At 44.0% G+C, this 16,109-nt stretch overlaps 1 protein-coding gene across 3 annotated transcripts; it reads left to right on the forward strand.

The window, feature by feature from the left end:
* The first annotated feature begins 2,262 nt into the window (after positions 1-2,262).
* On the forward strand, positions 2,263-12,882 carry PRELID3A (PRELI domain containing 3A). Of its 3 annotated transcripts, none has more exons than XM_076330017.1 (7): positions 2,263-2,400; positions 5,054-5,222; positions 5,652-5,741; positions 6,542-6,612; positions 6,707-6,809; positions 11,137-11,218; positions 12,413-12,882. In XM_076330017.1, the coding sequence occupies exons 1-7, from the start codon at positions 2,369-2,371 to the stop codon at positions 12,481-12,483; spliced, it is 618 nt and encodes a 205-aa protein (XP_076186132.1). In that variant the 5' UTR covers positions 2,263-2,368; the 3' UTR covers positions 12,484-12,882. The 3 variants fall into 3 exon arrangements, 2 of the variants coding, with proteins under 2 accessions (XP_076186132.1, XP_076186133.1); XR_012994628.1 differs by lacking the exon at positions 11,137-11,218 and adding an exon at positions 8,615-8,727 and having other exon boundaries at positions 2,290-2,400; positions 12,413-12,545; XM_076330018.1 differs by lacking the exon at positions 11,137-11,218.
* The last annotated feature ends 3,227 nt before the right edge of the window (positions 12,883-16,109 follow it).

Genomic DNA, 16,109 nt, shown 5'->3' on the forward strand with positions numbered 1-16,109 from the left:
AGAGAGCCAAGGAGAATCTCCATCCTTTATTGGATGCGGGGGGGAACATTGTCACCGAGGATGAGGAAAAGGCTGAGGTACCCAATGCCTTCTTTGCCTCAGTCTTTAACAGGCAGACCAGTTATCCTCAGGGTACTCGGCCCCCTGAGCTGGAAGACAGGGACGGCGAGCAGGATGAACCCCCCATAATCCAAGAGGAAGCAGTCAATGACCTGCTACGCCACCTGGATGCTCACAAGTCTATGGGGCCGGATGGGATCCACCCGAGAGTGCTGAGGGAGCTGGCAGAGGAGCTCGCCAAGCCGCTCTCCATCATTTATCAGCAGTCCTGGTTAACGGGGGAGGTCCCGGACGACTGGAGGCTTGCCAATGTGACGCCCATCTACAAGAAGGGCCGGAAGGAGGATCCGGGGAACTACAGGCCTGTCAGCCTGACCTCGGTGCCGGGGAAGATTATGGAGCGGTTCATCTTGAGGGCGCTCACAGGGCATGAGCGGGACAACCAGGGGATCAGGCCCAGCCAGCACGGATTCATGAGAGGCAGGTCCTGCTTGACCAACCTGATCTCCTTCTATGACCAGGTGACCCGCCTAGTGGATGAGGGAAAGGCTGTGGATGTGGTCTACCTGGACTTCAGCAAGGCCTTTGACACTGTTTCCCACAGCATTCTCCTAGAAAAGCTGGCAGCTCATGGCTTAGACAGGTGGACTCTGCGCTGGGTCAAAAACTGGCTGGACGGCCGGGCCCAGAGAGTTGTGGTGAATGGAGTTAAATCCAGTTGGCGGCTGGTCACGAGCGGTGTTCCCCAGGGCTCAGTTTTGGGGCCAGTCTTGTTCAATATCTTTATCAATGATCTGGATGAGGGGATCGAGTGCACCCTCAGTAAGTTTGCAGACGACACCAAGTTGGGCGGGAGTGTTGATCTGCTCGAGGGTAGGAAGGCTCTGCAGAGGGACCTGGACAGGCTGGATCAATGGGCCGAGGCCAACTGTATGAGGTTCAACAAGGCCAAGTGCCGGGTCCTGCACTTCGGCCACAACAACCCCATGCAGCGCTACAGGCTTGGGGAAGAGTGGCTGGAAAGCTGCCTGTCGGAAAAGGACCTGGGGGTGTTGGTTGACAGCCGGCTGAACATGAGCCAGCAGTGTGCCCAGGCGGCCAAGAAGGCCAATGGCATCCTGGCCTGTATCAGAACTAGTGTGGCCAGCAGGAGTAGGGAAGTGATCGTGCCCCTGTACTCGGCACTGGTGAGGCCGCACCTCGACTACTGTGTTCAGTTTTGGGCCCCTCACTACAAGAAGGACGTTGAGGTGCTGGAGCGTGTCCAGAGAAGGGCAACGAGGCTGGTGAGGGGTCTGGAGAACAAGTCTTCTGAGGAGCGGCTGAGGGAACTGGGGTTGTTTAGCCTGCAGAAAAGGAGGCTCAGGGGAGACCTTATTGCTCTCTACAACTCCCTGAAAGGAGGTTGTAGCGAGGTGGGTGTCGGTCTCTTCTCCCAAGTAACAAGCGATAGGACGAGAGGAAATGGCCTGAAATTGTGCCAGGGGAGGTTTAGATTGGATGTAAGGAAAAATTTCTTTACTGACAGAGTGGTTAAACATTGGACCAGGCTGCCCAGGGAGGTGGTGGAGTCCCCATCCCTGGAGGTATTTAAAAGACGTGTAGATGAGGCGCTTAGGGACATGGTTTAGTGGGCATGGTGGTGTTGGGTTGACGGTTGGACTCGATGATCTTAGAGGTCTTTTCCAACCTCAGTGATTCTATGATTCTATGATCATTTCACTCCTAGGCTTAGCAATGCCGCTCACGCGTGGCTGTGTGTGCCATCCGCGGCTGTTGGCGCGTTTAAAGCAAAACTCCAACGTAAGTAATTCGGAAGGGTTTAATTGTTAAGGGCTGGGTGATCAGTTACTTTCTGGGAATACAGAGCTGCGTTTCCAGAGCGAACCGACGCCGAGCAGCGCATCGAGGTCCCGCGGGCGCCTGGGCCCGCCCGCCGTGCTGCCCGCAGCAAGCGCCGCCGTGCCGGGCCGTGCCGTGCCGTGCCCGGGCCTGAGCGGCGCGCGGCGCCCGAGCTAACGGCGGCGGGTCACAACGCGCCGGAGCGGCCGTGCGCGCTGCCCCGTCTCGACAGGCACTGGAAGGGAGCGCCGCCCGGGGGGGTGGGTGGGCGGAGCGAGGCGGTGACGGAGGCGCGTGACGCAAGAGCCGGCTGGGTACGTCCAGTGCCGGCAGGCGCAGCTCCGCCCTCCGTGGCCGCTCGCGCTTGCCGGCCGGCCGGCGTCTGGCTGTCAGGCGCCGCCGAGCTCGGGCTGCCGCCGCCCGCCCGCCTTCCCCCGCCGGCCCTGAGGAGAGACCGAGGGCGGCCATGAAGATCTGGAGCTCGGAGCACGTGTTCGGGTGAGGGGCCGGGCGGGGGGGGGCTGAGGGGCGGCGAGCCCCCCGCGCGCGGCGGCCGTTGAATGGCGGCGCCGCTCCTTCCACCGGCCGCGCGGGCGGGCCGCCGCTCCGGCGCCTTGCCGGGCCTTGCCGTGCGGGGGAAGCCGGGCCCTGCCAGGGTGAGGGCGGAAATAGGAAATGCCGCGGGCGCGGCCGCAGGAGGGAGGCTTGGCAGCGGCGGTGGCTCCTAGCCGGTTATGCCGGCACGAAGGTTCGCGCGGCAGCGGGGCGGGCACCGGCTTCTGTTGGCGTTAAATCCTCCGGTGGGGGGTGGGGGGGTCTGGGGACGGTCCCCGGCGGTGCGTCAGCGCGCCCCCCGCTGCCGGTCCTTCGTCGCCTTAAGCTTTTCCCTGCGTGGTCGGACGCCGTGTGAGGGTTTCTCCCACCTCCTGCCGATTGCAGCGGGAAATACCATTCCAACAGGGCAGTGGTAGAGCTGGCCCGACAGCGTAATTGCTTGATAAAGATGTGGGCATTAAAGGAAAAACAGCTTTCACGCTGTCAAAAAAAAAAAAATCCCAAACTACTGACGTACTTGATGATATATTCCAAGAGATATGGACAGAGTGACTGTATTTTACCTTAGCTGTCAGATACTCTCACAGAGGTGCCTAGCAGACAGCCATTAAGTGATAGCTGAGTAAGTTTTCTTACCATCAGTCCTTCTCTGCATTAAACGTATTTTGAACATGGCTGTGGCCATCCAACTCCATTTTGGTATAACGAGGGAACAGTAGGCAAAAGCATCAACAGGTATGTAACACTTGCTCAAGCTATACCGGGGAGCTGTCGTGGGGGACACGGCAGTTCCAGTGCAGCTCTTAAAATGCCACCGATAACTCATCTGCTACAGGTCTCTTAAAAATCTCGAAACTTGAAGAGCACCAGGGGTGATATAGTTCTTAAAATACTTACAAAATATCCCAGATGTGCAGCTTTAAACTTCTTTAATTACATTAACACAACCGAGTTCATTATGCTGACATAGGTGTTAGGTGTTCAACTTTAACCTTAATCTGGTATAAGTACGCAATAGCTTCTAATGTGAAATGGCAGGCAGAGGCTAGTAAAGGCTGCTTGTGTATGGCGTAACTTCTGAGTTTGAGATTAATGTCTGTCACTTGGGAGACACAAACTTGATCTTTATTTGGCATTTTCTCATCGAGATCTCTGTTGGAACGCCCCCATCTTATGGTGTAATGTGTGTGGGTGTAGGTGGTTCAGCTCAGGGGTTAATAAAATATCACTGTGCCTTATCAGATCTCTGACTCTTAAAATCCCTCAAGGACACTTAACAGAAATTTGACCTTTTCAGTTTGTGTATCTTCTGTTGATGATGTATAGTCACTGAAGATAACAAGGAATGGTCCTTCAGCTCTCCTGATATAGGAATTGAAGGCTCTCTTTTTCCTGCTCACACCAATAAAGCTGAAAGACCTTTTCTTACTCTTCTTGGAAAAAGAACTTATTTTTCCAAGCTCCTGTTTGTTCTGGCGGTGGTGTACTGTTGATGCCCTTCTGTATCGGTCTATTTTAAGACTAAAAGTAGTGTTCTTAAAAATCAAATCCATTGAGGGCCCTAAGTGCAACTCTTATGTACAAGTTGGCACCCCTAACCCTTCTTAAGTTAGATATCAATAGTTGAGTTTTTAAAGGTACCTTTAAAGGTTATAAACCTTTCATTCCAGATCTATCAGTTATTCTGAATATAGAAGTCATTGCTTCGGGACAGAATTTCTGTATTGGATCAAGTCCATGATTTATCTAGCCTCCTCTATTTCAGAAGAAGATACATGAAGTCCCACAACAAGAGCCTTGTGGACAGCCTGGCCTCCAGTAGTGGGGCTGCTCTGACCCCAGGAGTTTGAGATTGTCAAAACTTGTTTCATAAAAACAGTTCTGTATTGAGAAGAGTGTCTATAAATGTAATTAATATATGGTAACAGGCTGCTGGAAGCAGTGTTATAGGTGCAGACTTAAGGCAGTGAGCTGATATGGTTTCTGAAAACCTGTTTTTTTATTTTGAACTTCCTGATTTTTTTTTTTTAGTTGAATTAAATTTCACTTTGCTTTTTTGCTGTAGGAAGAAATAGAAGCTAATGATTTCTTCTTTAGTTTATCTGGTGTGCTTAGAATTATAGAAGAATTTGTATTGGAGTGGACTTCTGGAGGTCATCTAGTCCAGCCTCCTTCTCAAAGCAGGGCTAACTTAAAGGTTAGGTCAGGTTGCTTTTCTGGTTGAGTTCTGAAGCGAATCGAGATTCAACAGTCTCTGTGGACAGCTACCCTGTCATTGTGGGGTTTTTGCACAGCTAATTGGAATGTCACTTGCAGCAATTTGTGACTGTTGCCCCTTGCCCTCATTTCTGTTAGACTTGGGTTAATAATTCCTTTCTTCACCCTGTAGAAAGGAATATATTTTTTTTCTGTTTGTGTGTCAATACTTTCTTACTGCCTTTCCAAGCATCACTGTATTCTGAAGGGACTTTTGCGAGCTATGAAGTTGTACAGCATGTGCCATATTACGCAAGCTAGATCCCTGATTTAGTGTTGTCTGAATACTTGCAATTAAATACACAATAGTTACAAATATTGTCTCCTCTTCTTTTTACAGACACCCCTGGGATACAGTGATCAAAGCTGCTATGAGAAAGTACCCCAACCCAATGAATCCGTGTGTGGTAGGAGTAGATGTCCTCAACAGAAGCCTGGATAACCAGGGGAGGTTGCATAGTCACCGTCTTCTCAGCACAGAGTGGGGATTGCCAAGTATTGTAAAAGCGGTACGCTTTTACAGTCTTAATGGTTTATTAAGGGTGTGATGCATTTTTATGTCATCATCCGATTTGGAGCTGAACTCAAAGTAAAAGCTTAATTTATAGGAAATATCATCCACAAATATCACATAAGCTGTAATTAGCGTACTTTGTAGCAAGAATACGTTGTAGGCTTTAATATGCCTATAGTGTGTGTATGTCTATACATGCCTTCCAGACTGGTCTGTGTCATGCTATATGACTGATACAACCTACCAGGACGTAGTCTTGCCACTGATCACAGTGTTCTGGTATCCACAAATTACTTTGTATTTATTTGGGGTCACTAAGAACTTGACATTTATGCATTTCAGGTTTTTTGTTTGTTGAGGGTTTTTTGTTTTGTTTTGTTTTAATTTTAGTACTTTTTAAATTTTTTTATTTCTTCACTTTCAGATTTTAGGAACAAGTAGAACTCTGACGTACATTGAGGAACATTCTGTGGTAGATCCAGTGGAAAAAAAGATGGAGCTTTGCTCAACTAATGTGAGTGGTAGCTTAAGAAGTTTCTGGTAATTAGTTCTGGAGATGAGATGGTTTACTCTTAACATTTTAGATTAGAAATGTGTTTGCATCTTTCATCAGGAGGCGGCAATTTCCATGTCTTAGTTGGCTCTTTTTTTTCCCCTCCTACTTCTTCCCACAAATAGGAAACTTTAAATACTCTGGCATCAAACATTTGTGATTCTGTTTTTAATGTAAGATTATTTCTCAGAATGGATGTAAAGTAGTCTGACTTTTAGATTAATAACTTGTTCTACTTTACACTGCCATTTACAACAAAAGTTTTAATTTGAAATGCCTTTTTTCACAAAATGTAAATGAAATATTATGCTGTATTTTGGTATCCTGGGAACTTGTAACTATCAGATTTAAAGTGGAGTTGTCTGTAGGAGAGCCTCATCTCTGTACAAGAGGCATTGCCTTTCCTGAGTCTTAATTTTCTGTACGCTCCAAATAGTGTTATGGTGGTCTTGGTCTTGAAGAGCCTCTCTGAATTGCATGCCATAAATCAGGTAAGACTCCACATTCAGAGAAAACAAATGGAAAGCTGTTTGTGCTTTGTACTGTGAATAGGAACTTAGATTGATATAATTAGATCTAGGATAGGAGAAGATGCATCACCCTTTATAGATCTTTTTATTGACTGTGTTCTGGGTTTTATATTCTGCGTACACTGCTTTGTCTCTGACATTAAATTGAGTGCTCTACTATTGAGTAGTGCTGTTGATAACAGAAAAATGAAAGGCGGGAAGTGAGGATTTCGGCTCTTTTTTCTTTTTAAGATTACTCTCACAAACTTGGTGTCTGTTGATGAGAGACTGGTTTACACACCTCATCCTGAAAACCCTGAAAAGTAAGTAAGGATATTTGTGTGCTTCTTTGTGTATAGGAGGCATTGAGTTAGTCCAATTCAGTTTAGGTATTAACATTTCTTTATTCTCTTACAGAACTGTGCTAACTCAAGAAGCAATTATTACTGTTAAAGGCATTAGCTTGAGCAGTTATCTGGAAAGCTTAATGGCAAACACAATATCTTCTAATGCCAGAAAGGTACATTTTTATTCTGTTTTCTCCCTCTCTCCCCCCACCCCTACCTTTCTTTTTGTTGAAACAGTAATTGTCAGTCATGTGTGCTGATACTATATTTAATTTCTCTAAACTTTGTGCACAGTTTCAGCTGATTTTTTTTGTAGGACCTCAGCAAGTAGAATATAATTTCCCAAAGGATGAAAAGGTTTCACTACTACATCTTTGTTTTTCAACTAGAATTGCACATCAGAACAAACAAACTTCTGTGTGTATGCTACAGTTGCACATAGCATAGACATATTATTGGTTTTGGGGGTTTCTTTTTTCCAAAGCACCTTTCTAAACACTAACCTCCTATTTCCAGGAGTTAGTGCTAGTACTGAATATAACTTCCTTTTCAGCCTTTATAATTTGGATTTAGCAGTTAATGCTAGCATATTTTCTGTGCTGCTTTGTCAGTTGTTCCAGTTCCCATCCATTATTGAGCTGTCTCCTTGCCTTTGGCTGAAAGTAAGGTAGTGTAAGCAGAGGCATATTCTTTGAAGAGATGAAACTATACTGGCTTTTTAGGTAACACTACACCGACTTGTCTGTCTTGTGCTTGCTTTTTCTACTTGGCTTGCAGCCATGGAGCTGTACTTCAGCACGGGCAGAGCTACAGGAGTGCTTATTCTTGGGCACATTGTCTTATCCTTCTTCGGGGAAGGTGGGAAAGAACTGGGGTTGCTAGAGAAGCATGGGCATCACTGCCTAACAGCAGGATGAGCGCACCTGAAATTTGAGTTTGTGCTCTGCATTGCTGGAGAGGTTCAGCACAGTGGGAATCTGGCCCAGGTAACTCCTGATATACCAGAAAGCCTGTGCTTTGGCCAGCCCTTTGTCCTTGTGAGAGATCTTGCTTGACCAAGGCAGTGTAAGCCAACTTGATAGGAGGTATTGACCAACTAGATCAGAGAGGAGAAAGCCTCCTTTTCCTCCCTTCTGTGTGCTTCTCCAAAAATGAGAGGAAAACAGGTTAAAATCGGGGAATGGGGAAGGAGTGATGGGTAATGTCTAGACACTGAAGAGTAACTTTAACTAGCTGAGTGCTCTCTGTGTTTGTGTGAAAGTCATAAATGGAACGTATTTCAGATAAATTACAATTCTGTTCTGATCCAGTTTCCATTTAGAAGTCTGTGTGGGGCATATATTCTTGAAAGAGAAGTCCAAACCCTGGCTCACAACCAAACTCAGTCTGACTCGGAGGTAGCAAAACACTAGCTAGTTGGAATGGACAGATCAACTAGGCATGCTTAAAAGTGCTGGCTGAATTCTTCGTGACATCTGTCATGTTTGCATGTCTCTATTGAACTCGGAGAAAGAGTGTAAATATTCCTTGGTACCTATTCAGGTGCTGCTTGTGTGAGAGCTCGATTTCTTTTAGAGATTGTTCTTCTGTTCTGCCATTTTCAAGGAACACACTGGCTCACAAGCTTCTTGCAAATCAAAAAGACCTTCTTGTCTTGTGTGTTTCACTGAAGAGTCTCTTTAGAGATCTTGAACTTGGCAGGAATTTGTACTTGCTGTCCCCAGCCCTTTCTTTGCTAGCAGTAACCTACTCTGCTATTACTAGCTCTTCCCGCATGCTGTGCTGTGCGTCTGTGCTCTTAGCACCCCTTTTAAACGTCATGAAAGTTGCTGAAAAATGTTTTGTTGTTCTGAAGAAACAGGAAGTAAGTATTGAGATTGTGCTCTGAGGTAGAGGTGGCAGATGACGCATTATTCTTTTAAATGACGATGGAAAACTCATTTGCCATATGTTGTAAATCTTTTTTGTGTTACTCCAGGGGTGGGATGCTATTGAGTGGATAATTCAAAATTCTGAAAGCGCTCTAAGCTAGCAGTTCTCCACATCTACAGTTTGTACTAACTAGTGGTAATGCCAGCATTCTTCTTCTTGGTACAGCATTTCAGCTTTCTAGCAAATATGTGCATGGATTGTTGTCATGTGAATTTCATAAATTAACCTGCATGTATGTTTTATATACATTGCATACAGGAATGGCAAACAGGATCATTACACTGCAGTTGTAGAGAGTGAGAGTAGGTCAGATCTAGACTGGATCAATTAACCCGTGCTTATGCCACTGGACAGCCAACTTGCTGCAGCCATGTCTTGTGCCACACGTTATTGCTTATGGTTTGAAAGTGGAATGATGACTGCAGATAACTAGGCACGTGAATGGGTCCCTCTACCAAGTGTTTGGTCTGGTCCTGGTTTCTGTGATTTCAGTATGTAAAACTGGTACCTGAAGAAATTAATAAATTGGTGAATGACTGGAATTTGCATTATAAAAATGAAACAGAATTGTAGTCTTAGGATATAAAATTGATTTCTTGAAACAGATTGCATAACAGGGCTAATCTTTCTCATAGTGAAATTGTATTTGCTTTTCTTATGCCCAAGGAATCTTGTTGCCCTTCTGTGAACTTCTGTGGAAATCTGTACAAAGCTTGAAGCTGTCAGAATGTCAGACTGTTCGTGTTTTTCATTGGTCTTGTAGTTCTAGTCATTTTGGTAGTGACGTGTCCCTTAAGTGATGTGACTATGAAAAAATCTGACTTCAAGGTTGAGAGAACTGAGTGTACTTGCCTCTGTGATACTTCTGCCCAGAGTGTTGTGCTTCCACTAGTCAGTTTGGCCTGTCTCTGTCATTCCTGTATTGGCTTCAACTAATAAGATTCCTTAAAAAAAGAAAAAATTCCATTATGCTGCTTCTCCTAGTTAAGAATGTAGGGGTTTTTTGCTTACTTTGAGATCAGTGTATGCCATGAGTGTTTGCTTTTATGTTCTCATTCCACTAAGCTTTTATGGCTGTTTTTCTGGAAAATGTCAACTACAAAGGCTCAGCATTTATCAGTCACTTAAGCTCTACCAACAAATCTTCATATGCAGCGTTTGGTCTACCAAACACGTCATACTGCTAACATATGCAATAAAGACTAATATAATATGCATGCCTGGTTATGAATGTGCTTGCTTAATGACTTACTACAGAATTTGTTGTACAGTGTGAAACTTTATAGACCAATCCTCTGTCAGATTTTTTTTTGGTAACTGGGTAGTTCTACAGTACTTGGAGGCTTTGCATCTGGTTAAAATTTTGTAACTTAATTTCCTGTGCAGAATATTCCTGAAATCTTCCTTGCCAATACCACGAATTTATTCTTAGCTGCAAAGTACAGCATATAGTGTATGCAGGTCTAAGGAAACGTGCAGACCTATGTAGTCTCAAAAGCTGAAGGAAATATCTTGGTGCTCCAGTTGAATGTCATGGATTTTTTTTTCTTCTTTATTTTATCTTATCTTACCAACAAATATATCAACTAAAACACTATGACCTGGTTGTTTCATAGTCAGGGCCTGAAAAGAATCTCAGTATTTTTCTACTGAGCATTTTCTACGTCACAGGTGTTTGACTTTCTGACAAGTCATCTTTGTGCAATTAGACAAATATAACATGTAAGCTGTTGCTGTCTTACTCAGTTCTCTGTGCCTGTGTCACCTAAGAGAGGACATTTTAACCTGACTTTTAAATACCCCAATGTGTGCTTACTGAAAGATGATTCCCCCTCTCTGCCCCACTTTGTTCCTTACGGAGCACTCCACTCAGGTAGTTCATGGCTAGTTACAACTTGTTGCTATGCAGTAGCCTACTCCTGTCTGGGTGCTTTTACCCATGCTTTGCTGGTGTTCCCAGGTCTTGCACAGGATGTAGAGGCGGTGGAAGTTAGCACCTGCTGAAGCATGGTCGATTTGGTGCTCAAATGGAAGGAACACAGAAGTTGTTAAATCATATTCTTCTACGGACTTTTTTCAGCAACCCGTACTTAAACTGGACAATTTAAATCACGTTTTCTTGATTATTGCTGGTATTTTTTAAAGGCATATCTTGAACTAAGTTAACATAAAGATACTAGTTCTTGAGGTAATTCTGGATAGGGGTGAATCCCCCTTTCTGAGCTCTGGCCAAGAGTTGAACACTTTGTTGTGATACGTGGATAATTTTTCTCAGGTTAAGGACTGCCTGCCAGTGCAGACATAGCAATTAGTGTTTATTCTGTGAGTCCCTGTAATATGAAAAACCTGAAGAGAAACAGAGTCAGCCCTTCACTGAACTTAGTGAGGGTCTTGCGGTAAATATGTTCTTATTCATAGTAAAACTTTATTTCTTTTAATAGGTTACACTTTGCAGCCTGGAACTGGGCTTTTAGTATTATTCCAGAGTAATGTTTCTAGCCTCCAAAAAAATTGTTCAAGAGTATGTGTGGGTCTTGTTTTGACGTTTGGTTTTTTTTTTTTTTTTAGGTTTTCAAAGCTGTTTATGCAGATTCTTGTTCATGCTTAGTCGTTTATAAAGGACAACAGCAGGTTCTGGACACTTTAAGAGGTTTTTGTTCACTTTATCACCTATAATGCACGCAACAAAAATAGTACATCAGAGTTCAGAACAACTCTGTGTGTGTGTGGAGGGCTGTTCCCTCCCTTTCCCTCAATCTCTGCAGAGGGCTTGGGCACTGACACTGGCTCTCCTGAAGACTTAGGACTTTTTCGGCTCAGACCCTTTATCTCCAGAACTCCTCTAGACTTGGCCAGAGCCGTGTGGCTCTGAGTTACTGCTCTCCACTGTTTGTACTTCTTATTCTTAGTAGGGTAATAGAGGTGAATGCCTCTTGGCTTCTCTTTAAGGGAAAAAAGGCCAGGTGTTTTCCTGGTCTGATCCCGTCTGCTTGTTTTGGCAAACGCTGTCATTCTGAGATTGTGGAGCTCTAAAATCTTGCACTTTTGTTTAGTTAAAGTGCTTCTCTGTTTTCTTGGCTTCATTGTGCGGCTGGCTGCGTGTTCATCTTGTGGTCATTGGGGTGCAGCTGGTACAGGGTCTTCTTAAGGTAAAAGATTTTTGACATGCTTATTTTGCTGGATTCCCCAGCTCTTACTAAAGCATTGGCTGTCAACGCCTGGCTTTGAGGCACTCCCATTCTGAGAACTGAACAGAGAAAGACCATACCTTGATATAAAATGTGCGACTGTAGTCTCTCAATTAGTCTGTTTTATATGCTGAAAAGTTGCTGTGTATGAATATAGACAGTGCGAGTCCATCCCTGAACTCTTGCTAGATATCAAATCAATTAGTTGCTACTTCAAAGAGCACTTGGAAGACTATCTTTCTTTGTCCTGGATCTTCTCAAAAACTGTCCATACAACTTGGTTAATGAATCTGAGAACAGTATCTAGACTTTGCCATAGATTTGCTGATATTCTTTGGGTGGTGGGAGAAGCAAACAGTATAAAAACAGCAATACTCTTACATAAGGGAACTTCACTGCTGAATTAGGCTTTTTGCCTACTGGGAGCTCACACCAATATTGCATTTACTTCTTGCTTATGGGTTAAGCAAATGCCTTTGCAGTGAAGTTTCCATAAGAACATGCTAAGAAGTTATCAATATAATCCGGTATCAAACTATGCAGGGCATGAAATTAATTTTAAAACAAGTCTCATGTCTGACAGAGGAAAAACTATAGAAACATGAGCAGTGGTGGTGTATCTGTCCTGATCCTAAATTCCAGTATTTTCCTGGCAGGGTCGGGATGCCCTGGAGTGGGTGATCAGCAAACTAAACACAGAATTGGAGGAGCTGAAGTCAACGCGTGAGGGCATGAAACCAGCCATGGCAGCAGCATCAACAGAAAAATAAAACCAAAAATACCAAGTAACTGACAGAAAAATTTTATTCTGCAGACTGCTTTGTAGATCTCCCTTCCAAGGCTGATCTGCAGAGGTTTTATATATTTATAAGAATATTGGATCAGCGGAAAAGCAACCTCATCCATCACCTCCACAGCAGCTCCTGTTGCCTACTGAAGACTAAATTGACCTCCCGCAGATGCTCTTTTCATTTAACTAATTTATGTTTAACACTGGAAACAAAACTTTTAGCACATTTAAAACTGCCTAAATGTGCCTTTTATAACAAAGATAGGGAGTATGTTATATTTACACCATCTCGGTTTTTCGTACTCAAACTTGAAAAGAACGCATGTGTCATATTAAGGGTTTTCCATGTGAACATTTGTTCTGTGAAGGGCTGATAGGTACTAGAGCACTGAATTTTGTCTGTTCTGTGATCTGATAGTGTCTTATGACCATTTAAAAGGAACTACATGAGTCAGAACATGATACTGTAGAATTAGATATCTATCTAGATAGATATCTAGATATCTATATAGATCTCTCTCTCTCGATAGATAGATAGATAGATAGATAGATAGATATCTAGAGGATCATCCCGAAAAGCTAAAACCTGTGTGGTACTAACTTTTCTTACATTGTTTAAATGTGCTGCCTGAACATAACAGAACAACGCAGATACTTTACCTCTTAGATGTTTGTATCCGAACAAAGATAAAGTTTCTATTGATGTTAATAGCCTAAAACAGTTTTCTAATGGGGAGAAGGGTGTAATTTATTTTCATATTTATTAACTTGCCCTAGTTCCTCCCCTCCTTATGAGGAGAGGACTAGTAATTCCTGGAAGGTGCTGGAAAATACTTCTCTTATTTATCTCTAAGAAGGGTACTTGTAGGCTACTTGAATGAAGAGACTGTGCTGTTCCACTGGTCCTTGCTCTTCACATCATGTCTTAACTGAGGGAGAGACTGGTGCAATAACCAGAAGAGTTGAAATGAGAAATAAGCAGGACATTTGGAATCCAAATGGTAAGGTTTCATGAACATGTACTTTTCATGCCCTGAATGGAGAAAACATGGAGTACAAGAAAAACAAATGGACTGTCCTTTTTGAGTACTTTCTAGTAACTACTGACTACCCGTGTAACCGAATTTTTTCAACACTTCTCTGCATTGGTACAAAATGGTTTCAGGATCATTTTAAATGCTTCTCATTATCTGGAAAAATACTCCAGTAACTACAGAAATTGCTTCCTATAAAACGTGCATAAATAGATATTGGTAACAGTCCTAGCCTTGTCTGATGTTCACAAAATTTTCATATTTGGTCCAGGTGTAGTATACGTTTCTTAGACAGCCCTCTGTTAGGGCATTTTTAACTTATTTTTTTGGTGTGCGCACAAAGTGAAATAAATGTTGCAAGGATGTTTACTCGTTCAAGTGACAAGCGTGTGTTTAGGAAGCTGTTAAAGAGCATGAGTAACTTCTAAAAAACTAGAAGAGTAAAATGTTGGTCACTGTTTTGATCTGGTGATTTTAAAGTGTCTGTAGCTTGAGGAAAATTTCAGTGTTCGTATTCTGGTTAGTTTGAAAGTGAACATTAATTTGGGTGTAACTGTAGTCTCACTAAATTACATGAGCCTAATGAATAAACTTCACTTAAAAAAATAGACGTATTAGTCGAAAGCAATTAAATGAGTAGCTAATATTTACATTGCTCTTTTTATATGGACCTAAAGCCTTTCTTATTTTGGAACAGAAACTTGGAGCTTAAAGGCTGATAGCAACCCCTTTCCGGAAGATACGCTGGATAGCTTTGGTGCAGGTCAGTTGTGCTTCTCAGAGGAGTGATGCCACTTCCTGGCTAAAGAATGCAGAAGATGATGTTCTAGCTCCTGGTGACATTCTGCTAGGAAGGGGAGTGCAGCTATGGCAGAGCTCTGTGAACGAAAGGACAAGATGAGTAAGTGTGTGTGTGTGGAAATCTGTACTAGAGCATTTCCGTACATGCCTACTGGAGATGATGAAAACAACTGTCGGGGGGGGTAGAAAAGTCTTTGGAGAAGTTCATGTATTTCTTCGGTTTGGAAGAAAAATTGTCTAAAGCCGCTTCTTGCATCAGATTTGAAATAATTGCTGTTATTAGTGTTAAGACAACACTATTATTAGTATCAGCTGACTGACTTGTGTACAGCACCTTCCAGTCACTGGTGTCCCAGAAAGTCACCACAGGCTCCTATATTCTGTCTAGGGCCGAACTCCTCTGCCACACCGTAGGGTCAGTACCAGTTACGCATCAGTTTTCTGGATTACTTTCTTTGCACTTTGTTTCCTTCTTCCAGAAACAAATCCTTATCTGCCTGTCTTGCAGCATCTCCTTTCTGTTTCATTTCCCACTGGTTTTGGGCTGCTTCCTCTGCACGTTTCGTGCTACTTGGGAACTATATGGCTAGATGCTTGGTTTTCCGATCTGTCTGCTGCTCCACTTGCTACGGATCAGCACCTTGCCTGCTTGTGCTCAGTCCTCTTCTGCTTTTCTCTAGGCTAAATGTGAGTGGGGAAGCTTTGGGTTGGAAAAAGACTAATTTCTTCCAGAGGCCAGTTCTGTCACCCAGCTGCCTCTCTTTGCTGCCGGACAGTGCTGCTGCTTCTTACCTTGTCTTTGGGGTAGGTGACACTCCTGCACCTCTGGGCTTATCGATCTTCCCATGGTTGCTCATTTTGCCAGGGCGTACAAAGGACCTTGCAGGCAGCGGTCACGCTGGGACCAAGTACGCACCAGTGTTTAGCAGGTGAAGTGATTCTTAATTTCCTGTAAGCTTTCCTGGACATTTTCACTCTTCTGCTTTCTGCCCGTCTAGTTTGCATATGGGGCTCCCACCCTTCTTCTCCCTTGTGAAGACCATGTGACTCTTCTCCGTGGGATCTGATGGGATCTGTAGCTGGGTGTTCAGCCCTGCTGTGCATAACACAGTTTTTGAGGCATTCCATTTCCACTCCAGTTCTGTCGCTGTTACAGTCTGACTTGACCCTTGGGGCAAAAAAACCCCTGCCTTTGGAATTGCTTATCTTGGTCCTTCCCTACGGAAACTTCCCCATCTTTTCTTTATTTACTGGAAATGGCTAAAAAAATATTTCTGAAGTCAGTCTTATGTCACGTGCATTGACTTGAGGTGTCTGTCAAAGACAGAAAGCCACATGTGAGGGAAAGTGGCCGGCTGCTTGTGGGAGCCAGGGGGGGTGTAGCTTTTTGGATTGGTGCAGAAACAGCCGGGTACATAGGAGGAAAAAAGTTTATAAAGCACAAATGGCATTAAGTCAACACTCATTAACTTGGAAGGATCTTGAAGCGCTGGGGACCAAGCAGAAGAAAGCTCAGCACTTGTAACCATGCTGATTAATGGGTCGCAAGTGCCATTTTGAATAAGAATTCTGCACTTTGAGAGTTGAAAATAGAATTAAAGTAGAGTTTTGTGTGTTGGGGGAGGGAGGGTGTTCGCTGCTGTTGTTCAAGCCGCTGAGGCTTGCAGTTCAGTGTTTCTCAGCCATGAGGTTGCAGTTCAAGGGAAAGGGAGTGGGGAGGTATTGGGG

The sequence above is a fragment of the Aptenodytes patagonicus genome, chromosome 2 (assembly GCF_965638725.1).
Source record: "Aptenodytes patagonicus chromosome 2, bAptPat1.pri.cur, whole genome shotgun sequence".
NCBI classification, from domain to species: domain Eukaryota; kingdom Metazoa; phylum Chordata; class Aves; order Sphenisciformes; family Spheniscidae; genus Aptenodytes; species Aptenodytes patagonicus.